Here is a 25019-nt window from a genome sequence, read left to right as displayed (position 1 = left end):
AAAGGGGCCGCTCCCAGGTTTCCTCCCGCAGAGATTGTTGTCCAGCAAGTGACCCGTGTCCTGGGCCTCGGACAACCAGCCGTGAGGAGGCCCCTGGGGAATCACTTGTTGCCTTTGAGGGTGTCAAGTGAAAATACTATCTTCCTCATGGAGACTTTGTTTAGTAACCTTAAATGTCTCTCTAGTTCAGTGGTCCCCAAACTGTGGTCCCTGAATCAGCATCACTGGGGAACTGGCTAGAAATGCAAATTCTTGTCCCCGCCCCCCACAGGGATGAGCCTGACAAGCCCTTCTGGAGATTCTGATGCTCTAAATTCAAAGAATCAGGTCTAATTCAGAGTCCTGTGACAAAATTTGGAAAATACCACAACTTTCCTCATGAGAGGTGACATGAAAAGTGCTTAGCTGGGCTTCCCTGGTGGCGCAGTGGTTGAGAGTCCGCCTGCCGATGCAGGGGACACGGGTTCGTGCCCCGGTCCGGGAAGATCCCACACGCCGCGGAGCGGCTGGGCCCGTGAGCCATGGCCGCTGAGCCTACGCTTCCGGAGCCTGTGCTCCGCAACGGGAGAGGCCACAACAGTGAGAGGCCCACGTACGGCAAAAAAAAAAAAAAAAAAAGTGCTTAGCACAGGGCCAGGCACGTGGTGCTACATATATGAGAGAGCTAGTATTGTTATTGTCCTTATCGTCACCAGCAGCATCATCCCAAGGCTCTTACATACACTGCCAGGGAGAGCAAGTAAGAGATGCCTGTCTACAGAATGCTTGTTGACACTGTCGCTGGAAGTAATCAATAAACAATCTCTACTAGGGATAGAAGACAGTTTTATTTGAGCCAAACTGAGGACTATAGCCCAGAAGACAGCCTCTCAGATAACTCTGAACTGCTCCACTGAATCATGGCACATTTTTATATCTTGTCAGAACAAAGAACATCAGACAGGTCAAGGATGCATTCCTTCAAGGTTTTAAAAAAAAAACAAAAACAGGTCAGCATTCACACAGTCAATATGGCCTTGAGAAAAAGCTAGTCTTATCATTGAAGGAATACCAGCATTGGCATCCCAGGAAGGGAGGCATTTAAACTTTATTTTATTTATTTATTTATTTTTTTTTTTTTTTTTGCGGTACGCGGGCCTCCCACTGTTGTGGCCTCTCCCGTTGCGGAGCACAGGCTCCGGAAGCGCAGGATCAGCGGCCATGGCTCACAGGCCCAGCCGCTCCGCGGCATGTGGGATCTTCCCGGACCGGGGCACGAACCCATGTCCCCTGCATCGGCAGGGGGACTCTTAACCACTGCGCCACCAGGGAAGCCCTAAACTTTATTTTTAACATGGACATTCTTTACCTCTGGTCAATGCACCCTTTTCTTTAATGATTACAGCAGATGTACCATGTGTTTTTGATAGGCCACAAACAGGCTGTTTTAGCATAAAAAAGTCAAATCATGTATAAGCCAGAATGACTTCCCCATCCCTCAATATGTGAATATGAAATGCACTCATTCTTTTTTTTTTTTTTTTTTGCCAGTTCTTATTATTTTTACTCATTCTCGACTTAACAAGTAGTCAGGTAGGCAATGTTTAATGTTTTTTTTTTTTTTTAAGTATGCTCATGGTAGGCAGACTAATGCTTTCCCCTCCCCTCAAGATGTCCAGGACCTAATCTCTGGAGTATGTAAATATGTTATGTTACAGGGCGAGGGGGAATTAAAATGATAGATGGAATTATGGTTGATCATCAGCTGACCTTGAAATGTGGAGATCATTCTGGATTATCTGAGGTTGGGAGGGTGAGATGAAACAATGTAATCACAAGGGTCCTTAAAAGTGGAAGAGGGAGGCAGTAGAGATGGAGAGAGATTGAGTCAGGGTGATGCAATGTGAGAAAGAAGTTGCCGTTGCTGGCTTTGAAGACAGAAAGACCCACAAACCAAGGAATGCTGGCAGACTATGGAGTCTGGAAAGGCAAGGGAACCCATTCTTCCCCAGAGTCCCCAGAAGCAACACAGTCCTGCTGATGCCTTGATTTTTGTTTTAATATTTAAATATTTATTTGGCTGCACCGGGTCTTAGTTGCGGCACACAGTATTTTCGTTGCTACATGCGGGATCTTTAGTTGTGGCGTGTGAACTCTTAGTTGTGGCATGTGGGATTTAGTTCCCTGACCAGGGGTTGAACCCGGGCCCCCTGCATTGTGAGCGCAGGGTCTTAGCCACTGGACCACCAGGGAAGTCCCGATTCCTTGATTTTAGAGTAGCTGACACAAGTGTCAGACTTATGACATCCAGAAATTTTTAATAATTTGTGTTATGTTTCTCTGCTTTCAAGGGCTCATGTGATTATACTGGACTCACCCAGACAATCCTGGATATTCTTCCCATCTCAAGATCCTTAACTTAGTCCATAAAGCGGGCCATGTCAGGTAACATATTAACAGGTTCTGAGGATTAGGATGTGGGCATCTTTGGAGGACCATGATTCTGCCTACCACATTGAACTCACATGGCTATTAGCTATTTTAAAACAGGTGCTGGGACTTGCCTGGGGGTCCAGTGGTTAAGACTCTGCGCTTCCACTGCAGGGCACACGGGTTTGATCCCTGGTCAGGGAAGTAAGATCCTGCATGCCGTACAGCGCGGCCAAAACAATAAAATAAAACAGGTGCCAAAATTATAAAAGCAGAAGTTTCCACAAAGAAATCTGAAGCTCTAGCTCCTCCAGGAAACACACACAATTCAGGTTTCCTGAATGCCTGCCTGCAGGCTTGCCTCCAAGCCTTTGCACATGCTGGTCCCTCTGAAACAGGAGGGAAGGGGGCAGGGCACAACCTTGAAAAAAATGACACACATAGGACATGACAAAAACTGCTTAGAACCAACTAGGTCCAAGATGGCAGAAGATTCAACTTCCAGTGGGCCTTGAGACTCATCTTGTGCTCGCTGTAATACATTAGCTAAATGACACACCCACCAGCGCCATGACAGTTCTGAGGCCAACCATAAAATGTCAAAAAGTGGGTGGTGGCCCAATTCCTGGAAATCTCCACCTCTTCCCCCGAAATACTTGGAATAATCCTCCCACTCATTAGTCTATGAAATTACCCGGCCCATAAAAACTAACCACCCCATATTTTGGGGCCTCTCACCTTCTGAGATGGCCCACACTCTGTGGAGTGTGTTTCTCCCAAGGCTGTTCTCGCCTTTTGAGACAGACTGCATTCTATCAATGGAATATGTACATGTCTAAATAAATCCATTTCTTACCTATCACTTTGTATCTCGCTGAATTCTTTCTGCGATGAGACATAAAGAACCTGAGTTTCATTAAGTCCTGAGACCAGGTGTGTCATCTCAGTTAAAATACGGGGGGTTGGGGCTTCCCTGGTGGCGCAGTGGTTAAGAATCTGCCTGCCAATGCAGGGAACACGAGTTCCAGCCCTGGTCCAGAGAGATCCCACATGCCGAGGAGCAACTAAGCCCGTGTGCCACAACTACTGAGCCTCCGCTCTAGAGCCCGTGAGCCACAACTACTGAGCCCACACGCCTAGAGCCCATGCTCCCCAACAAAAGAAGCCACCGCAATGAGAAGCCCATGCACCACAACGAAGAGTAGCCCCACTCACCGCAACTAGAGAAAGCCCGCACCCATCAACAGAGACCCAACACAGCCAAAAATAAATAAATACAAGAAATAAATTAAAAAAAAATACTGGGGGTTGGGACTTCCCTGGCGGTCCACTGGTTAAGATTCCACGCTTTCACTACAGGGGGTGTGGCTTTGATCCCATGTTGGGGAACTAGGATCCCCATGCCGGGCGGCACAGCCGAAAAAAGAGACCGTGGGTTCAAGTCCCAATCTGGGTTTAGGCTGGCTTCTAGTCTCGGCACGTGGGTTCAAGGTGAACCTCACGTGGGATTTGAACATTCTTTTTTTTTTTTTTAAATATTTTTAATTATTTATTTATTTGTCTGTGCCGGCCCTTAGTCATTGCTGCATGCAGGATCTTCGTTGTGGCATGCGGGATCTTTAGTTACGGCATGTGGGCTCTTAGCTGCAGCATGTGGGACCTAGTTCCCTGACCAGGGATGAACCCAGGCCCCCTGAATCGGGAGGATGGAGTCTTAACCACTAGACCACCAGGGAGGGACTCAAACATTCTTTGTTTACTGGAATGGCAAGAAACATTCCCTAACCACAAATACATTAGATTTTCTTCATTTATTTCAAAGTGAGCAAAATTTACACACAAATACTCCAAAATTGATGTTATCTCTTGCATTACAAGGACTTACAAAGAGCAGTGATACTGCAGACAGAGCTGATATAGATGTTATAACGATCACTTATAACTTACCTAGGGAGGTAAGCAGGGAGGGAGACAGAGTGAATGAACTCGACACAGATTGGTTCCATATTAACTTACAATAGCCCTATGCGGTGGGTACCATTACTGTCCCATTTTGTGTATGAGGACTAAGAACCCTGAAAAAAAGACCCTCAGAGTGAAACAACAAAGAGAAAACCTTTTACTCTCTGTCAGCAGTAGTCAGTCTGCATTGAGACTACCTTTCCGTTTGATTTTATGTGTCGTACCCATGTAGGTTGCCCCCTCCCCCCAAAATAAAGGAACAGGGAATCAACACCATGACGTGCGGGGCAAGGTAAGATCTAGACGACCTAGGGACAAGTGAGTCGGGGAAAGTACTTTTTGCGCGGCCCAGTTGAGCCAAGAAAACAGATGGTGGAGGAAGTCTCAGAATGATTTCAGACGCTAGAAAAACTTAGGTTAGGGCCTTGCGACTCGGCGTGGGGGCTGTTCCCAACCATAACAGGACGCTGACCCGCGGGGGTCACACCCAGCCCTGGTGCGAGGCCCCAGGAGGCGGGGATGGGATGGGACCCCGGTCACGCTCCGTCCCCGTTGCTGCGCTGGGCGAGGGTGGGAAGTGGCGGAGGCCCTCCCGGGCCCTCAGCAATTCACCGTTCACCCGCAGCGCTGACGACCCCGCCAGCACCCCACCCCACGCTCAGCCCGGAAGCCTGGCGCTGCTGCAGACTCCACTTCCCAGCGGCCCCGGCGGCGCCGCTTGGCCGTTGCCGTGGAGACCAGGCGCGCTCCGCCTACCGCGCCGGCAGCCAGAAGGCTCTGCGCGTGCGTCCGCAGCGCGCCACGGGCCAATGAGGGCTCGCGAGATTGGACTTCCGGCGTCCGGGACTGTCACTTGGCTGCCGGCGTCGGGCCACGCCGGTGACGGCCGGAGAGCGCCGGGTCGGGGCCGGTTTTGCGGAAGGGTCTGGAGACCCGAGGTGCGGGCAGCGAGGACGTGCGGGCAGCGAGGACGTGCGGGCGGAGATCCGAGGCACGGGCAGCCGAGCCCGGGGGCCCAAGGCCAGTCCCCGGCCTCAGTTTCCCGGGGTGCGGCGTGTGCGCCCCCCAAGCCACGTGCTCCGGCCTCCACGCCGTCCCGACGCGGCGCCCTTGACGGATTGGGAGAGAGGCCCGGAGCCTGAGCGCCCGCACCTTTCTGCAGGTTCCGATGGCGGCGGCGCAGACAGACCCGGCGCAGGTGAGTAGCGGGAACCCCAGGCCCCCACCCACCCGGATGCCTCCTTCATGGACCCGAGCCCCGATCGAGGGAGGCACTTTACCTGGACGTCTTGTCTTCCCCTCGCGCTTCGTCCTAGGCCGTGCTGTCCCGGCTGGTTGGTAGTGCACGCGTGGGATCCCCACTTCTGGCAGCTAAGGGGGTGAGGTGTAGAAGGAAGTTCCAAGGGGAGGGTCCCCTGTTTGCAAAAGCTGGGAGGGAAGCCTGAGTGTAGGCGCTTCCGGAACTGAGCTGCTCGGCGGGGAGAAGATATGTATGTCTGAAAGGGCAGGCCGAGGAGTTAAGACTATCCCGAGGGCACCGGGAGACTGGACATGCTTTAAGTTAACGATTTTTTAGGGTATTCCACCTATTGTTGAGTGGAGAACAGAAGCAGAGGGGCGTGGCGGTGTGCAGGGAGGAGGCTACTGTCACAGTCCGGGCAGTGCAGGTGCGAAAAGCCGTTGGATTCTGGATAGATCTGCTGATGCATCAAGTGCGGGGTGTGCGGGAGTGTCCTGCGTGAAGGGCCAGTCTAAGGTTTTCCGCCGGAGCACCCAAAAGAATGGAGCTGCCTAGCACTTTCACAGGTCCTCCCCCAGGCAGTGGGGCCAGGATTTGGTAGCTGGTGCTGAAATTGAAAACCCTTGATTGTATCCTTGCCCTGGGACTGTGCCAGTGGCAACTGTCACTCAATGGGACACAGAAAAAAAGAACGGAACTGCTGTAAACAAAATTAGGAATTTGAAGGGCAAGTAGATTTCAGGGGGAAATTGGGAAGAGTCTGTGCTGTCTCAGAGTGGAGGTGTCACATGGACCTGGAATTGTAGATGTCCGAGGATAGAGTCCTGATGTTCTGAGTGAGGTAGAGCCTAGGAATCAAACTCAGGAAGAGGACATCTCACAGACTCAGCCAGGGATGGGCATGGGCAGTTAGGGCTCTAGGGAGATGAGGAATGGCTGGCAGTCCCTGGGGCTCTCAGGGGAAGTCTGGCAGGTGGCTGAGGGAAGGGAAGGTGGCAGCCACCTGAGGAGGAAATAGAGGGGGCCTGGCTATGGAGGGAGGAGGGAAATGGCTTCTTGTGTGCCCACCAGATCCTTGGCGCCACCCCTGTGGCAGCTGGAGGGGATCAGCCAGTCCTTCAGGTTCAAAGAGCAGCCTTGAAATGTCAGGCAAGTTCAGCAGGAGAGGGCATCCCTACAGGGATGGGCATGTCCTGGGGGCTCTGCAGCTGGGACTTGTACAGTTACTTATGCAAGAGCAATGAGAGCACCTTTGGGGAGGCTCAGCTTGTGCAAAGGCTGGAGAATGAGTGGACGCCAGGGGCTGACCTTGGTGTGGCAGAAGGCCAGGGGCTTCTTCTGGCTGCCTTGTGTAGAGTGGCCAGATCGGGTTAAAGAGGCATCTACGGCCTAGATGGGGAAGGGGGAGGGGAGGGGTCCAGACAGGTGAGGGAAGTCCCATCTGCAGAGCCTTGCGGGAGGAGGGTGAGCATCTGAGGGACACGAGCGGAGGCAGCCTTTGGGGCACGGAGCTGGGTCTTGGTTCACACAGCTATAGCTTAGATCATGTCCATCTTCCAACTCTCTTAGGGCCTAATGGCCTTTGAAGACGTGGCTGTGTACTTCTCCCGGGAGGAGTGGGGGCTCCTGGATGCAGCCCAGAGGGCTCTGTACCGCCGTGTGATGCTGGAGAACTTCACCCTCCTGGCCTCGCTGGGTAAGCCCTGGGTCCTCCATGGGGAGCTCATGTGTTGCCAGGCTAGGCTGCCAGCACTAACCTCTTACCGCCCGGCGGCCTGTGAGCAGCCACATGTCCTCTGGCTGAGTGTCCCTGTTAGCTGTGGTGCCTCTGTGCTCAGTCCCCTTCGGGTGCTGCCGACACGGTTCTCCTCACAGGAACCATCGAGCTGCTCTGAGATCCCTGCCCTGTGATGTGACCTCGGGTATCCTTGGTTGCACAGATGATGCCGTCCATGGCCCACGAAGCCCTGACTCCTGCCATCTGCCGGGGGTGACCCCTCACTTGTTTGTCTTCTCTCACAGGACTCTCTGTCTCCCGACCCCACGTGGTCATCCAGCTTGAGTGTGGCAAGGAGCCCTGGGTTCTCAATGGGACAGATGTGACCCTGGCCAGGAATGCCCAGAGGAGGCCGAGCCCTGGTGAGTGGGGGCTCAGGGGTGTGAGCTTGGGGCCAACCTATGGCCAAGCTTCTGTCCACCTTCCCTCCTGGATGCTCTCCTCTCCAGCTTCCCACCCGACCGACTCCTTTCACCATCAGCCTCTTCTGGAGGCTCCGGCTTTGGCTGCCCTTGAAGGGGAGCTCCAAGGGCCACCCCCAGGCCGTGGTGAGACCTGCTCAGAATCCCACCCTCAGCCAGTCTGTGTGGCCTCAGACCCTGCCCGTCTTCCCTCACCACCTCATCTGTGGGGCCGTTTGTTCACGTGTTCATCGTTGAGCACTTGCAGTGGCCAGTCCCGTTCGCGGCACTGGGGACACAGCCTTGCCCAGCCCGCTCCTGGTCCTGCCTTTGTGGGGTTGACCCTGCTAGGGGAGAGGCAGTCAGCAAGCAGAGTTGGTGAGTAAAATCTGTTCCCTCAGGTAGCCATCAGTGTAAGGGGCAAAGCCACCTGGGGAGTGCCCTGGGGACGGGCTCCGTGCAGGAAGGGAGTCTGGCCCCAGCTCCTCTCCCCAGCCTCCACGGCCGGTCCCGCGGGCCCCCTTGCCTACCCACGCGGCCTGTCTGGGTGACCCAGGCGTCCACCGTTTCTGGTCCTTCAGCTTCCCCTCATCTGGCAGAGGACAGAGATGTTTCTGGAGAAGCAGCATTGCCAGGGCCCTTCCAGGACGGCCCCCCTCTGGCACCGACAAGGGTTCTCCCCAGCGCTGGTGCCTCTGAGTGTGGGAAAAGCCTGGAGGGTCGGTGCGGCGTGTCCCCCTCTCGGGAGAGGAAACCCACAGGGGTGTCTGTGATCTACTGGGAAAGCGGCGAGGCCAGCGTCAGCCTGCGGCTGACCTCTTCTCTGCGGGCCCCACCCGGGGAGAAGGCCCTCGCAGACCACCCTGCACCAGGCAAGCAGCCGAGGGCATCGGAGCGGCAGAAGCTGTACGCATGCGAGGCCCCGGGGAGAGCCTTCCCGGGCGCCCCAGAGGCTCAGGGGGACCGAGGAATGGGTGAGGCTTGGCGCGAGCCTCAGAGACTGCTTGCTGTCTCAGAGCCCCCGACCTGGGCCGAACTGGGCGAGGCCCTGCACGCTGGCCCCGGCCTCCTCTCTGGGGAGAAGCCCTTCGAGTGCAGGGCGTGCAGCAAGGTGTTCGTGAAGAGCTCGGACCTGCTGAAGCACCTGCGCACCCACACCGGGGAGCGGCCGTACGAGTGCGCGCAGTGCGGCAAGGCCTTCAGCCAGACGTCGCACCTGACGCAGCACCAGCGCATCCACAGCGGAGAGACGCCCTACACGTGCCCGGCCTGCGGCCAGGCCTTCCGGCACAGCTCCTCGCTGGTGCGGCACCAGCGCATCCACACGGCCGAGAAGGCCTTCCGCTGTGCCGAGTGCGGCAAGGCCTTCAGCCACCGCTCCAACCTCAGCCAGCACCGCAAGATCCACGCCGGGGGCCGGCCCTATGCGTGCACGCGCTGTGGCCGCAGCTTCTGCCGCAACTCGCACCTGATCCAGCACGAGCGCACGCACACGGGCGAGAAGCCCTTCGCCTGCGCGCTCTGCGGGGCCGCCTTCAGCCAGGGCTCGTCGCTCTTCAAGCACCGGCGCGTGCACACCGGCGAGAAGCCCTTCGCCTGCGCGCAGTGCGGCCGCGCCTTCAGCCACAGCTCCAACCTCAGGCAGCACCGGCTGCTGCACACGGGAGAGCGGCCTTTCCGTTGCTCGGACTGCGGCAAGGCCTTCGCCAAGGGCGCCGTGCTGCTCAGCCACCGACGCATCCACACGGGCGAGAAGCCCTTCGTGTGCGCACAGTGCGGCCGCGCCTTCCGCGAGCGCCCGGCCCTCTTCCACCACCAGAGGCTCCACACCGGTGAGAAGCCAGCGCGGCGGCCCCGGGCCAGCCCGCTCCCCCAGGCCAGGCCTCCTTCAGGGGCATCGTGTGAAGGCACACTGGGGAGGGAAGCCGGGCCCACTGCTGCCTCAGGCCCAGCCACGGTTCCGAAGACGGCTGAGCCTTGAGGTCGCAGCCCCGACCTTCCCCGGCCTGTTGTGAGTCCCTTCCATGGGTACGGGGCCCCGCCCTCTGCAGAGCCACGCTGTGGAGAAGCTCTGCGCGTGCACTGCCATTCCCCCTGCACGTGGTGACAAGATTTGCCTCTTGTCAGCCACAGCTCACTCCTCCAGGCCCAAGCGGTCACGCTGAACAAAGGCCAGGGGGAGGCCAGCATGGTGCTGCCAGTTCGCCCATATTTTGACCGTGCGCGCGAACGGGAAGCGCTGGGGCGGGGTGGAGGTGGTCCTGAGAACTTTCTGAGGTTTACACCCAACCTGCAGGGTCTGTGTGGAACCTCTCCACCGCTATCCCCAGCGTATTCCCCCAGCCCTCAGTTCATCCAGGGCTTCCTGGGAACAGGCCCAGAAGACAGGAAGTCATGGGGGAGGCAGGTACTGGCTTCGGACAAGTGGCTGGGCTCTGAGCCTCAGCTCCCTCCTCTAGGGAAGAGAAAAGATTCAGCCCTGCAGAGGGTATTTGCAGCACCCTGACAGGCAGCATCTTGATAAGGGCCAATACGCGCCAACCGCCAGCCCCCGTTCTGAGCGCTGCACAGTTTCTCCTGACAGCTCTGTGAGGTGGCTGCTGTGGCTAGTATCCCCACTTCTCAGATGAGGAGACTGAGGCACAGAGAGGGGACGTGAGTTGCACAACAGCAGGGCCACCGGCCCAGCATCCAGAGAGCTCCCCACTTTACCCCCACACTTAGCCTGCCAGCCCTGAGGGCTGGGTGAAGGCTGCGTGGCTTGCTGCTCACGGCGGACCCTCAGGAGGTGGAGGAGGGTGGGGGCGGGAAGTCCCCGGGTGAAGGACGGAGATTGAGAGTGATGGTTCCCCAGCTGTGCTGGTGCATTCAGAGTGTGGTCCAAGCCTCAGCTTCGGCCGTGTCCTGTTGTTACCAAAGTCAGCGATACAGGAGCTTTTCCATCCCCACTGCCTTGACTGGAGGTGACCGTAACAACAGGTGCAGAGGAGACAAGATGGGGCTGCTCGATTCCCTGGGGTCCAGTGGCCACGTGCCTGCCATTACCTAAGGCTGTGTGTGGCGCCCTCCCAAGATCCCCTCCCCTGTGTGACATAACCCACAGGGTGGGGACACTGAGGCAGACAAGTTAGGTGGGGGCCTGGTTGGCTTCTTGTGGCCTTCAACAGACAAGCCCCATCTCCACCTTGGGCCTCACCCGCAGGAAGTTAATGGTGTTTTTACTGGGGGTAAAAAAAGACTAGAACTTACAGCTTGGAATGGATGGACATTGTAAATTCTTGCATGGCACTGTGTAGGTCCACAGCCTCAGCCTCCAGGTCATGGTGCAGAAGGTTTTAACAATACAGAGTCCAGAGAGGCTCTCCAATAAAGGTTTCTTTTTAAAAACGTGAGTGGTAGCAGCCTGAAACCGGTTTCATCCCAGCACGATGCAAACGTGTCATCACACAGCTGCAGGGACTTGACTTCAACCCTGGTCCCTTTGAGAGGCCTCAGGGTAGGGGTGCAGCCTGTCTGCGGCCCACCGAAGGTCTGTGTCCCCTTGGCAGCCAAGAGACATGGACAGGGTGGGGCTGCCCCAAGCAGCAGCTCTGTTGGGACATGAGCCTTTGTGGATCCAGGCCTTGGAATCTGAGGCAGGGGGCACACGTGGAGACCCGAAAGGTTGACCCCAACCCAGCGGGTGCTCCCGTTCAATCACCTCAAAGACCTCGCAGGTATCTGCCATTGCCAAAGAACAGAGACGTGACACCCCCAACTGTCCACCTGCCAGCAGGTTCCGCCCCTGAAACCTCCCAAGTTCCTGCAAGGAAAGGAGACAAGGGGTAGGGAGAAGAGTCACACAGGGCCAGGCTCCCCAAAACTCCTCAAGCGCAGGTCCTCTGAGCATTGTCCACCCCTCTTGGGGCCCATCCTCTCTCTTGAGCTGGTCCGTGCCCTGGCCTCGCCCTATTTCATCTTCCCCCAGGCTGGCCCCCATGAGGGATTCTTGAGCAGCTCACTTCAGGGTCAGTGTGGATGGCTGTGAGATGCAGACAAACCCCACAGAGCTTACAGAAGGCTACTGTAGGGAGCCCATGGGATTCAGGAGCAAAGGAGTGTTGAACACCAAGTGGATGCCCAGAGAGTCACTTGCAACTTTTTTCGCACCTTGGACAGAAGCTGGGTCCTGGTGCTCTATCCTGTCTCCCCACCAGCCTCCTCCCTGCTTCACTGAGCCTTTCCTGCCTGTGTGCTTGGCCCCTACTATCCCTCCTTTCCTCCACCCTCCTCGAGTCCACCCTCCCAGCACCAGGGGTGGTCAGAGGCTCCAGCCCTGTTCCTGTGGGAACAGCAACCATGAGCACCCACCTTCCCCCATGTCTTGGCCCTAAGTTGTCCTCCCCCAAACCTTTTTGATCATGTTGGGCCACGTCCTGCCAGCCTGACCCTTCCACTCAACCGTGAACGGGTCATGACTATAAAAGGTATCCGTGGGCTTTCTGGGTCAAGACGATGGACTGAACACATGCATCTCACTTGGTCCAGAAGCCCTCTGAAACCACAGAGAGCCCTTAAAGCAAACCCTTAAGAATTCCCTGGCGGTCCAGTGGTTAGGACTCTGCGCTTCCACTGCAGGGGGCTCGGGTTCGATCCCTGGTTGGGGAGCTAGGATTCCGCAAGCGGCACGGCCAATAAATTAACTATAACACAAATCTACAAATACGAGGATGGTAAAAGAGGAGGCAGCGGCATTCTGAAGCTAGAAGTAGTTGGGGGTGGGAGAGCTGTCACTGATTTGGGGAAAGCCAAATGCTGAGTTGGCGCTGGCGGAAGGGGAAGGAGATTCCATCAGGCTTACGCTGCAGAATTTCAGAAGACTTGAAAACCAGCAGCCCCCTGGAAGGGGAGACCCAAAACAAAGATGACTGAGTGGGAGCTCCTGGAGAAGCTGTTAGAGCTCCAGCTCTTCCCACAGGGTAGATGGTGGAAGAGTCCTTTCTGGGGAATCCGAACAGTCCCAGAGAAAAAATCAAATCCCTGGTAGCCAGGGATTCCTAGGTATTAGAAGAAACTCAAACAGGCAGGCAGATGCACCTTAGGATCGAAATAATAAGTCATTGTTCACCCATTTGATGTGTGGAAGCAAAACACCCTGACCCACAGTCAGATTTTAAAAACAATAACATCGTCTACTGATATATACTAGTTCTGGTCCCCAAAGTAAATAAAAGGCTGAACACGTCCCATAATTCTGGACAAAAACCTCCAGCCCTCACTTTGCAGTACTGATCTAGCTGAAGGCATGTCTGAGACTCTGAGGGTATAAATCATGGAACAGTTTCTTCATCAGGAGATGGGTGCCTGCTGTCCCCACCCCCCGCCCCTGCTGGGCGCTCAGCAGTGGTCGAATGAAGGACCCCAGCACCATCCTCGCTGGAGAAATTCCCGGGGATGGCGGAGAAAGCCCGTGGGTTAGGCCAGCCTTCCTGGTAGGTCCCTGCTTCCTCCTAGGACCTCGGGCCGTTGTCTTGGAAACAGCTGGAGCAGGTTGGTTATGCTCCAGGGGTTACCAAGGCGTCCGCCGGGCGACCAGAAAGAAGCCTCAGGTAGGGCTCTGGGGGAGGAGCCTAGGCGTAGCGCCAACCCTGATTGACCGAAAGGTCACGCTCCTCCCCATCCGTCACCTCCTGCCAATAGGCGCCGGGCCTGTTGTGCACATGCGCAGGATTCGAAGGTACCATACGTCTCCGCCGTTGGTGAGTCCTAGGGTGCGATACAAAGGAAGAGCGGCTTCCGGGGAGGGGAGGGAGTCCCCCAAACCCTGCGACTCTGCAGATTCCTCTCGGAGGCATGGGGCGCCTCTCAGTCGTGAGAGGCCTCCTAAAATGATCATCTACTGGCGGAGGCCGCGCCTGTCCCTGTTTTGCTGAGGCTCATGGGAAATGTAGTCCGAAGGGAGGGGGTGGTGCTGCCTTCGGAGCAGACGTGTGATTGGCCAGGGCGGCGTCGCCAGGGCAACGCGCGAGGGGCTGACCGCTGGGTCCGGGGAGAGGCGCGCGGGACCGCGTGGGCCCACTTACCCGAAGTGGCCTCGGGTGGCCGAGGTGAGCACCGGCCGGCTGGGTGGACGTGGCCTTTCCACTACCTCCCGACGTGCCCCACCTCCGAGCCTTCTCCCGGGCCCCTCCTCCCTTCCGCAGCCCCGTTCCTCTCCTTCGGGAAGACCTGCCCCCCTTTGCTCTGTGGAAGGCGGACTCCAGGAGTCAGACCTAGTCCAGCCTATCGGAGAGGACCCCCCACTCCCAAAGTGGGCGTGTTTCACTCCAGACCCTCTGCAGGGCCGGGACACAGTTGCCCGTCCACCGCTCCACACAACTCGTGTTTCCGTTTTGCTTTGCTTCTGTATTTCACACGCACGGTCCATACCGTGTGAGTCATGCACAGCTCTCCGCGGTCAGCGAGCACGGTGTCTCGGGGTCCACATCAGCCCTTGCCTCGAGCCGTGGCGCAAGCCAGCCCCTCAGGGTGCCCCACTTGGGTCAGCGTGTCCCAGAGATGGTGGGGACAGGCAGCCTGGCCCCAGTTCTCACCCTGGATCACGGCCCCACCGCCTCCCTGGCTACCCCCTTTCTCCGCCGCGGGGGCACCTGCCGGGGCTCCTCAGCCTGACCCTGGAAGCCTGTGCTAACTCCTCTTGCCTGCGCTCCAGCATCATCTCCCGACAGACAGTTCCCTGCAGTTTCCTGGAAGCTCCACTGGCAACTTGCCTCCAAGTGTCAGTTCCTTCTGCTCTCAGTTCCAGCTCCTGTGACCCCTCCCTCCATGAAGCTTTCCCCAGTTCAGCCGCAAGCATCCCCACACCACGGTCCTCTCTGTCACAGCCTCAGCCCCCTGGGCTGGGCCTCTCTGCACAGTGCCTTACCCTGGCTGTGGCCTTGTGGCTAGCACCCTGACCCCTCCTTTCCTGCAGGTCCCCTTTGGTGGCTCCAAGAAGACTCCCGGCACAACAATGCCATCCCCACTGGGCCCCCCGAGTCTGCCCTCTGTGGACCCCGAGGCCACCCAGGAGGATCCTGAGGCAGCACGCCAGCGCTTCCGGGGCTTCTGCTACCAGGAGGTGGCCGGTCCCCGCGAGGCCTTGGCCCAGCTCCGGGAGCTCTGCCGCCAGTGGCTGCGGCCCGAGGTGCACTCCAAGGAGCAGATGCTGGAGCTGCTGGTGCTGGAGCAGTTCCTGGGCGCGCTGCCCCCCGAGATCCAGGCCTGGGTGCGGGGACAGCAACCAGGCAGCCCTGAGGAGGCCACTGTCCTGGTCGAGGGCCTGCAGCATGACCCTGGGCAGCTTCTGGGCTGGGTGAGTGTGGTGGTGTTGGCTTCTTGGAGGGACAGAGAGACCAGCGCCCCAGTGACTTACCTCTCCCCCTCAGATTACAGCACATGTCCTGAAGCAAGCGGTGCTCCCAGCCGCACAGAACACAGAGGAGTCTGTGGGGAGCTCCCACCCTTCAGGGACAGTGGAGCCCCGAAAGGCAGCCTCTTGGGAGGGGTCCAAGGATGCCCAGTTGGAGGAGAATGCCCAGCTCAGCTGCAGCGTGAAGGAGGAGCCTGATGGCTACGGGCAGGAGACAGGTGAGAGCGGGGGTGCGCGAGGGCTGGGGCCTCCTTGAGAGAGTGCGAACGTCCCCAGCTAGGGCGGGGAACCCAGATGAGGTTGTGCTGGAGCTGGGGGCTCCTGGAGGGAGTGCGGGTGTCCCCCCCTGGGAGCGGGACCCGCAGGGACTGCAGACTGCAGAGTGGGGTCCCCGGGAGGCCGGAGGGAAGGGCTGGCTGGCTGCCTGCTTGCTATGTGCCTGGTACACACAGAGGACTCCTCCCTGCTGCCGAGGAGGGCCCAGGCTGCGACGCCAGCGCCAGCTCCTCGCCTGCTCTGGCTCACGTGGGAGCCCCTGACCCCTGTCTGCCTTGCTTCCTAGCACCGTCCAGCCCCCCACATCCAGCCCGGTCCCATGAGGGGCCCGCTGAACAACAGGAACCGACCTCCGTGCCCTTTCAGCCACCCAGGATTCAGGTGAGCAGCCCCTGGTGACAGGTGCAGGCCCACAGTGGGAGGAGAGTGTCCTGCCAGTGGTCCAGGCTCCTTGGCCAGCACTTCTTGTGCTCTTGGCTCCCCCAAAGTGGAGTTGGTATCAGGGTACCCCCTGCAGGTCCTGGGGGGCAGGGGGACAGACCAGTGCTTGGAAAGGATTTTGGCCTCAGGTAACTGGGGCTCTGGTTTAGAGTGATTGGAACTGGCAGGGGCTGGCTTCGCACTTACAGAGAAGCCAGTTAGGGTGTTGGCAGCTCCCAGCAGTTCTGAGCTGGCACCTGGGGAGGCGACAGGATGACCAGGAAAGCCCGAGTGCCACCCAGCAGTCTGGCCTTCCCTGCACACCTGAGATCAGAGTGGAGACAATCTTCCCAGGAAATGCCCGCAGCTCCCCCTCTGCCCGGGCTTCTCTCCAAGGCCAACCAGCCCTCAGCTGCGACCAGCTGGGCATGGAAGCCCCTGCCACCCAGCGGGCTTGGTTCCTGAGTGTGGGCAGCAGGGGTCTTGTCCTCTCCCAGCGACACTTCCTAATCCACTCCACACTGAGAAGTCGCCCAGGACCCAGCCGCAGCCTGAAGGCCATGGTTGCTTCCACCCCCGGCACCCAGGAGCCAGCCCAGCCATGTCCTGAGTGGGAGGCTGTGCCTGGCCTCCCTGCAGCCCGGTCCCCACAGCCAGGGATGCTGAGGCCCGTGACACTTCCCCAAGGAGGATCTCCATTACTCTTGAAACCAGAGGCCTGGGAGACGTGCTTGGGGTCCCTGCATTCCCCTGGCCTTTTGCTTTCGGTGCAGCACACACTGTTCAAGGCCCATCCTTGATGGGTCCTCAGCTTCCACCTGTGCGTCCAGAACATGGGGTGGGGCAGCTGAGGGGGACTGGTGCATCCCCCAGGTGAGCCAGAAGGCAGCTCCCTTCCCGGCCCTGCATCCCCAGCGCTCACATGTTCCCATCTCAGCTTCCTCTTTAGCCCCACCCCCAGGCAGGTGAGGGTGGTTTACCTGCCGCTCCCCAGGTGATTAACAAGGCTGGGCCCATGGGATGGGCCGGGTGGGGTGCGGGGTAGACGGGCCTTCTGTGGGTGATGGGCCGCGTCACTGCAGGAGGAGTGGGGGCTCCTGGACCGGTCACAGAAGGAGGTGTACTGGGACGCGATGCTGCAGAAGTACGGCACGGTGGTCTCCCTGGGTGAGGACCCCTCTCCTCCGGGTCCTTGCGCGCACCTTGCCTCCCGGCGCTTCCCAATCCGCACCCTGGCCACCCGCCGGGGCCCCCACCCCGTCCCTCATTTGTGCGAACACCTCACGCCCCCGTGCCAGGGCTGGCGCCTGACGGGCCCCCGACCCCAGCAGGGTTGCCGTGTCCCCTGCCGGAGGCGCGCACTGAGCCGGAGCCGGAGGCGCTGAGCACCGGATCCGAGGGAGCGAGAAGCCTCCTCCCGGGTGAGTGGCCTCCCGCTCCCCGGTGGCGACGGGGGCGGGGGGGCGGGGAGCCCAGGCCGCCCCGCGCCTGGGGGGCTGCGGGCGGAGTCACCAGGCGACCTGGCTCTGCCACCTCTGGCCCCCCACCAGGAGGAGAGAGCGAGAGCTCCCGAGAGGGCCGGCCCGGCTGCCCGGAGGCCCCGCCGCCCGCGCGGAGCAAGCCCTACACGTGCGCGCAGTGCGGCCGCACCTTCGACTGGAAGTCGGTGTTCGTCATCCACCGCCGCGCGCACGCGGGCGGCCCGGGCGCCGAGAAGCAGCCGGTGGGGCCGCCCCGGCGCGCGCTCCCGGGCCCGCGCAGCTACGCCTGCGAGGAGTGCGGCCGCAGCTTCAGCTGGAAGTCGCAGCTGGTCATCCACCGCAAGGGCCACGCCGGCCAGCGGCGCCACTTCTGCGGCGACTGCGGCCACAGCTTCGACTGGAAGTCCCAGCTGGTCATCCACCGCAAGAGCCACCGGCCCGAGGCCCCGTGAGCGCAGGAGGGGCGCCTCGCCGGGGCCCCGGGCCCAGCCCGCCCCTGCTACTCCACTCCGCCGCAGCCTGGAGAGCTGGAGGCCGCCCAGGCCAGAAGTCAGAGTCCCAGGAGGGTCCCCCACCCCCGATCAGTCTCCCCCCCAAAGCCGCGGCTCCCTCCTCTCCTGTCTCGCCCACCCCACCTTTCAGAGAGAGAGGCCTGGGCTCCAGTGCACCGACCCACCGGACCCGCGGCGGCCAGGTGGCTTCCAAACCCCTTCCTGTGACATGGTGCAGGCCGGTGCAGGAAGCCCAGGAGAGCACAGCCTACTTCTGTTTGCAGGCAGGTGGAAGGCTAAAGTCTGGCCACTGTGCGTTTTAGATTTTTAACAAATTCCAGTTTTCTCCTGGAGAAGCTTCTGCGTAAGAATCCTGATCTCTGGTCTCTGCTGGTCGGATCAGCAGCCCCTGCCCTTCCTGCCCGGCAGTTGGAGCTTCAGAGCTGCCTGCCCACGAGCAGGTCGGTGTCCGGCTTACCTGTTCCTCGGCCACACACATCACTCCCTGGCCTTGTCCTTCCAGCTGTCGAGTCCCAGCCTGAACGGACATTAAGGGAACTTCTTTCCAAGTCTGGATGGACAAGCATGGCGTCTGAGAACAGATGTGACGTAGGCCACGCATGCTGGCAGGTGAGTGAGTCACAGAGCAGGAGGGCGGAGGATCAGCTGCCTGCTGCCCACGGCAGTCCGTCTGTGGGCATTCAGGACTTTGGCCAGTGTACTGTACTACTTTCCTACTGTTGCTCTAACGAGCTCGGTGGCCTGAAACAACACAAAACGTACTCTCTTAGGACTCTGAATTGGGTCTCATGGGGCCCAATCAAGGTGTCAGCACGGCTGGTTCCTCCTGAAGGCTCTAAGGGGGGAATCCACTTTAAGGCTTTTTCTAGCTTGTAGAGGCTGCCACGTTCCTCGGTGGTGGCGCCTTCCTCCATCTTAAAAGCCAGCAGTGGATGGTTAAGTCTCATGCTGCCTCCCCCTTGTAAAGACCCTCAGGGTTACATCTACGGCTCCCCTGGTAACCCGTGATGATCTCCCCATCTCGGGGTCACATCTCATCCATGCCCCACCTACACACCTGATCTCATCTGCAAAATCCCTTCTGCATGTGAGACAACATTCACAGGTTCCAGGGATTAGGACATGGGTGTCTTTGGGGACTGTTATTCCACACCCTTCTCTGTCACCTTTCTGCTCTGAAAACAAGGGACATTTTTGTGGGACGTGGTTTCAGGGAGACAGGTGCACCCACAGAAGGAGCCCTCTGCAGCCTCAGGCTCATGCAGGGGTGGCAGGTGGGCGTTGAGTGTGGCTGTGACCATGGTTACTAGCAGAGGTGGGGTGGACACCTGGGCTGCGTGGGGAGGACCTTGCTGCAGCCTGAAACTGGGAGGGAGAGGCCTCCATCTGGAGGACCCGTCTCCTCCATGCCCAGTCTTCTGAGGACCTTTGACCTGTCGACCACACTCAGGCCTGGGGAAGCAGAGCCAGGCTGGAGATGGAACCGGGCACTGGTGATCTTGTTACCGAGTCCCAGCTTGTACTGCTGGCCGCACCACAGGCCAATAAATTGAGAGCCGAGTTGTTGAGGCAAGGAATAGTGACTTTATTCAGAAAGCCAGTGGACTCGGGACTTCCCTGGCGTTGCAGTGGTAAGAATCCGCCTGCCAACCTAGGGGACACGGGTTCGATCCCTAGTCTGGGAAGATCCCACATGCCGCAGAGCAACTAAGCCCGTGCGCCACAACTACTGAGCCTGCGCTCTAGAGCCCGAGAGCCACAACTACTGAGCCCGCATACCTAGAGCCTGTGCTCCACAACAAGAGAAGCCACCGCAATGAGAAGCCCGCCGCAACTGGAGAAAAAGCCCGCGTGCGGCAACGAAGACCCAACGCAGCCAAAAATTCATTGAAAAAGAAAGTGCTGGGCTTCCCTGGTGACGCAGTGGTTGAGAGTCCGCCTGCCGATGCAGGGGACACGGGTTCGTGCCCCGGTCTGGGAGGATCCCACATGCCGCGGAGCGGCTGGGCCCGTGAGCCATGGCCGCTGAGCCTGTGCATCCGGAGCCTGTGCTCTGCAACGGGAGAGGCCACAACAGTGAGAGGCCCGCGTACCGCAAAAAAAAAAAGAAAGTGCTTTTAAAAAAAACAGAAAGCCAGCAGACCAAGAAAGTGGTGCACTCGTGCCCCAAAGAACCATCTTGCGTGAGTTAAAATTCAGGTTTCTTTCATACTGAAAGGGGAGGGAGTAAAGTGAAACATTTCCTGGCTCAGATCAGCTCCGGGAGGGGATGTGTTCGTTTCTTCTCCCTGTAGTGATTCACAGGGGGGCCTGGTCAGGAGGTTTCCTGGGAGCTGAAAAAAGATATTTTAGCTTAACGCCCATTATATCTGGGAGGCAGGGCTCCCAGGAATGGGCCATTGTGTATATTGAAGCTTATAGGCAACATCCCTCCGGTTACTAACTTGTAACAGAATACAAAGGTGCTTCCCTGTTACAATCTGGTTGGCAAGCAGGAAGCTTCATCCATGCCGGGGACACGGCGGAAGAGGACAGAGCAGGGCCCGAGCACTCAGGCCAGGCCGAGGGCCCAACGTCAGGACCGCCAGGTGCTGAAGGAGAGCGGTGGGCTACCTTCTAATGCAATTTTACATATTTAAAAGTAGTTTATGTTCACTTAGAGAAATCTGAAATATACAAGAGGGCAAAGGAGATCGCAAAAACGATGCCTAATGCTGCTGTCTTATTCTCGGTGTTCATCCGCGAGGGTTTGTGTCACACAGCTTGTGAAGCTACTGTACGTTGTGAATCGTGCTCTTACCACGCAGCTCCCTGTGTTATTAAAAATGCCGGGGTGGAAATCCCGTTTTCTGGCCGGCAGTGTTGTTCCCACCAAGCCCGGATAGTTCCTTGTTTCCCGCCCCCCTTAGCACCCAGTGCTGTGGTGGCCGCACCTGAGCAGACACCCCAGATGCAACCTAGCTGTTTCCTCAGAACAGACACACCCCAAAGTGGGAGCGGTGAGTTTCCGGGAGCATGGGATTTCTGTTCTTGTTTTTTCCTTTTTCTTTTTGTCTTAAAACATTATTTTATAGTTCTGGAGGTCAGGGGTCAGGCACAGTCTCACTAAGCTAAGCTCCAGGTGCGGCAGGGTTGAGTGCCTTCTGTCTCTGGGAGAACCCATCCCGTGTGCTCGACTTTTCCACCCTAGAGATGGCCTGCGAGCCGGGCTCACGGCCCTTCCCCACCTTCTGAGCCAGCGGTGGCCAGTCGGCTCTCTCCCACAGGGCGTCACCCTGCCACTGTCCTCTGCCTCCCCTTCCACCTCTGAGGGTCCTTGTGGTGACGTTGGGCCCACCCGGATCATCCAGAACGACTTTTTTTTTTTTTTGGCTGCATTGGGTCTTCGTTGCTGCGCGCGGGCTTCCTCTAGTTGCGGTGAGCGGGGCCTGCTCTTCGTTGCGGTGCGCGGGCTTCTCACTGCGGTGGCTTCTCTCGTTGCGGAGCACGGGCTCTAGGCACACGGGCTTCAGTAGTTGCGGCACGCAGGCTCAGTAGTTGTGGTGCACGGGCTTAGTTGCTCCACGGCATATGGGATCTTCCCAGACCAGGGATCGAACCCGTATTCCCCTGCATTGGCAGGCGGATTCTCAACCACTGCGCCACCAGGGAAGCCCTGGACCATGGGATTTTTAAATTCTCATGGATACGTCAGTGTCTTCCGGAAACGTGGGGCCCGCCTGTCTGCCTTCCCTCCAGAAGGGCTCCCTGGCAGCTAGAACGCCCTGGTCTCCCGTTCTCTACCGTCTTCTCCATCCTGCAGGCAGAACCCAAGTGCACTGTTTCTCCATGGATGGCAGGCAGGCTGTACCCTCCTCCCCACAGCCGCTCACGTGGGTTTCCTCTCCCGTGAATGCACGGTGTGGGCCACACCGTTGGTCACATCTTCATGCATCTGATCTGACTTTGGAATTTTCACGTAGTCAGATCCATCACCGTCCTCATCTTCCGTCGCTTTTTTTTTGTTGTTGTTAAATATTTCTTTCTTTGGCTGTGCCGGGTCTTTTTTTTTTTTTTTTTCATTTATTTATTTATTTGGTTGCCCTAGGTCTTAGTTGCGTCAGGTGGGCTCCTTAGTTGCGGCATGTGAACTCTTAGTTGCAGCATGCATGTGGGATCTAGTTCTCTGACCAGGGATCGAACCCGGGCCCCCTGCACTGGGAGCGCAGTCTTAACCACTGTGCCACCAGGGAAGTCCCTTCCCTCGCTTTTCTTAGACCGCTTGCCCCAGCCAGCTCAGCAGCATGGTCAGCCTGCAGGGCAGCTTCCAGAATCTACCTCTTCACGTTAGAAACTGGGCCAGGCCACCCCTCCCGTGGCACCCCCTTACCCCTGCCATCCCCTGGGCTGTCTCTGGGCTGAGGCTGCAGGAGGTGTCTTTCTGCCCAGTTCCAGCTGCTCGCCCCCCGCCCCCAGTCTCCTGTGATCCTCACGACCACCCCAAGCGCCTCTCCTCCTCGCCTGGGTCTCCCTCCAGCCCCTTCTCCTTCCTCTGCCGCTGCTCCTGAGGTCAGCCTACTTGAGGTGACCCAGTGATTGGCAGAGCCAAACTCTGACGCGGGTCCGTCTGACTGTGGAAGCATCTGCGGATGTGGGGAAAGGCTAAAAGCAAAGCCCAATTCTAGGTGCCTCCCTAACTCCTGAAACCAGGAGAGCCCCAAGGGCAGGTAGCAAGTCCCCCTCCCTCCCTCCGCTACTCCTGCAGTAACAGCCCCAAGTCACACAGCCCTCCCCATCGAATGGCTGCTCCTGCCAAGCCTGCAGAATTATTCCAGAAAGCCGGTCACACATCCTGCAGCAGGGGCCAGGGGCCACCCAAGAGCACGTGACCCTGTGTGGTGTGAGGTGCTCTCCTCTGCAGGCTGTGAGCTCATCTACACGTGTTGTGCGTGCAGCCACTCCCCATAGCCCTAGGGCTGGTTGAACAGAAGATGATTAAAACAGTGGGCCCCCACGCACTTATGGTCAATAATCTATGACAAAGGAAGCAAGGATATACAATGGAGAAAAGACAGCCTCTTCAGTAAGTGGTGCTGGGAAAACTGGACAGCTACATGTAAAAGAATGAAATTAGAGCACTCCCTAACACCATACACAAAAATAAACTCAAAATGGATTAGACACCTAAATGTAAGACCGGACACTATAAAACTCTTAGAGGAAAACATAGGAAGAACACTCTATGACATAAATCACAGCAAGATCTTTTTTGATCCACCTCCTAGAGAAATGGAAATAAAAACAAAAATAAACAAATGGGACCTAATGAAACTTAAAACCTTTTGCACAGCAAAGGAAACTACACACAAGACAAAAAGAGAACCCTCAGAATGGGAGAAAATATTTACAAATGAATCCACGGACAAAGGATTAATCTCCAAAATATATAAACAGCTCATGCAGCTCAATATTAAAAAACAAACAACCCAATCAAAAAAATGGGCAGAAGCCTTAAATAGACATTTCTCCAAAGAAGCCATACAGATGGCCAAGAAGCACATGAAAAGCTGCTCAACATCACTAATTATAAGAGAAATGCAAATCAAAACTACAATGAGGTATCACCTCACACCAGTTAGAATGGCCATCATCAGAAAATCTACAAACAACAAATGCTGGAGAGGGTGTGGAGAAAAGGAAACCCTCTTGCACTGTTGGTGGGAATGTAAATTGATACAGCCACTATGGAGAACAGTATGGAGATTCCTTAAAAAACTAAAAATAGAACTACCATATGAGCCAGCAATCCCACTACTGGGCATTTACCCTGAGAAAACCATAATTCAAAAAGACACATGCACCCCAATGTTCATTGCAGCACTATTTACAATAGCCAGGTCATGGAAGCAACCTAAATGCCCATCAACAGATGAATGGATAAAGAAGATGTGGTACATATATACAATGGAATATTACTCAGCCATAAAAAGGAACAAAATTGGGTCATTTGCAGAGACGTGGATGGATCTAGAGACTGTCATACAGAGTGAAGTAAGTAAGAAAGAGAAAAACAAATATCATATATTAATGCATGTATGTGGAACCTAGAAAAATGGTACAGATGAACTGGTTTGCAGGGCAGAAATAGAGACACAGATGTAGAAAAAAAAAGTATGGACACCAAGCGGGGAAAGTGGCGGGGGTGGTGGTTGTGGGATGAACTGGGCGATTGGGATTGACATGTATACACTAATATGTATAAAATAGATAACTAATAAGAACCTGCTGTCTAAAAAAAATAATAAAATTCAAAAAAATTTTTAAAAGGAAAAAGAAAACCAGTGGGCCCCCTCGGGTGCCCACTGCCCACTGTGGGAGCCATGGTACTAGATTAAGACGCTCCAGAGTTGGGTGGAGCACCACACCCCAAAGCTGCTGAGCAAGGCTGAAGCAGGGCGAGGAGAGCAGGGCTTTGAAGGGAGGCCACAGGCTCACCATCAAGACAGGTAATAGCTTCATATTCTACAAAATAAAAATGAATGCAAACATCATAAAATGTTACATTTCAGTGTAGAGATTTTTCACAGCTTTATGGAGATATTCACATACCATGCAATTCACCCCTTGAAGTATACAATTCAGTGGTTTTTAGTCTAACCACAGAGCTGTGCTTCCATCACCACACATTTAAACATTTTCTCACATTATCCAAAAAACGCACACCTGTTAGCAGTCATCCCCAACTCCTCCTCCCCGGCCCCTGACGATCACGTCTCCTTTCTGTCTCTGCGGATCTATCAGGGCTTCTTTTTTTTGCTGCCGAATAATATCCCATTGCATGCATGTAGCACATTGTGTTTATCCATTCCTAAGTTGTTTGGACAGTTTGGGTTGTTTGCACGTTTTGGTACTGTGAATAATGCTGCTATGAGCATTCATGTGCGAGGGTTTGTGTGGACATATGTTTTTATCTGTCTTGGGTATAAGATTAAGTTAGGGGACTTCCCTGGTGTGCAGTGGTTAAGAATCTGCCTGCCAACGCAGGGGACACAGGTTCGAGCCCTGGTCCGGGAATATCCCACATGCCACAGAGCAGCTAAGCCCGTGCGCCACTAGTACTGAGCCTGCGCTCTAGAGCCCGCGAGCCACAACTACTGAAGCCCGTGCGCCTA

The 25019-nt window shown here is 56.7% G+C and overlaps 2 protein-coding genes and 2 non-coding genes across 9 annotated transcripts; 3 read left to right on the top strand and 1 right to left on the bottom strand.

The window, feature by feature from the left end:
• Positions 1 to 2159: 2159 nt before the first annotated feature.
• On the bottom strand, positions 2160 to 2232 carry TRNAV-CAC (transfer RNA valine (anticodon CAC)). The gene has a single exon. It is a non-coding gene; the product is annotated as a tRNA-Val (tRNA).
• Positions 2233 to 5393: 3161 nt separating this feature from the next.
• On the top strand, positions 5394 to 11176 carry ZNF324 (zinc finger protein 324). 2 transcript variants are annotated; one of them, XM_060130915.1, is made up of 4 exons: positions 5394 to 5569; positions 7181 to 7307; positions 7634 to 7750; positions 8371 to 11176. In XM_060130915.1, the coding sequence occupies exons 1-4, from the start codon at positions 5540 to 5542 to the stop codon at positions 9768 to 9770; spliced, it is 1674 nt and encodes a 557-aa protein (XP_059986898.1). In that variant the 5' UTR covers positions 5394 to 5539; the 3' UTR covers positions 9771 to 11176. The 2 variants fall into 2 exon arrangements, with proteins under 2 accessions (XP_059986898.1, XP_059986897.1); XM_060130914.1 differs by having other exon boundaries at positions 7634 to 8167.
• Positions 6163 to 6293, top strand: LOC132510520 (small nucleolar RNA SNORA30/SNORA37 family). Its single transcript, XR_009537327.1, has one exon. It is a non-coding gene; the product is annotated as a small nucleolar RNA SNORA30/SNORA37 family (small nucleolar RNA).
• A 2309-nt stretch (positions 11177 to 13485) lies between the features above and the next one.
• On the top strand, positions 13486 to 21899 carry ZNF446 (zinc finger protein 446). Of its 5 annotated transcripts, XM_060130926.1 has the most exons (9): positions 13486 to 13527; positions 14742 to 15122; positions 15196 to 15397; positions 15742 to 15836; positions 16958 to 17042; positions 17204 to 17296; positions 18371 to 18477; positions 20778 to 20867; positions 21671 to 21899. In XM_060130926.1, the coding sequence occupies exons 1-9, from the start codon at positions 13489 to 13491 to the stop codon at positions 21758 to 21760; spliced, it is 1182 nt and encodes a 393-aa protein (XP_059986909.1). In that variant the 5' UTR covers positions 13486 to 13488; the 3' UTR covers positions 21761 to 21899. The 5 variants fall into 5 exon arrangements, with proteins under 5 accessions (XP_059986909.1, XP_059986910.1, XP_059986907.1 ...); XM_060130927.1 differs by lacking the exon at positions 20778 to 20867; XM_060130924.1 differs by lacking the exons at positions 20778 to 20867; positions 21671 to 21899 and having other exon boundaries at positions 18371 to 19973.
• Positions 21900 to 25019: the final 3120 nt, after the last annotated feature.

The sequence above is a fragment of the Lagenorhynchus albirostris genome, chromosome 19 (assembly GCF_949774975.1).
Source record: "Lagenorhynchus albirostris chromosome 19, mLagAlb1.1, whole genome shotgun sequence".
In the NCBI taxonomy this organism is placed as follows: domain Eukaryota; kingdom Metazoa; phylum Chordata; class Mammalia; order Artiodactyla; family Delphinidae; genus Lagenorhynchus; species Lagenorhynchus albirostris.
Note: the sequence above shows the minus strand (reverse complement) of the source record. Positions and strands in the feature narration are given on the sequence as shown.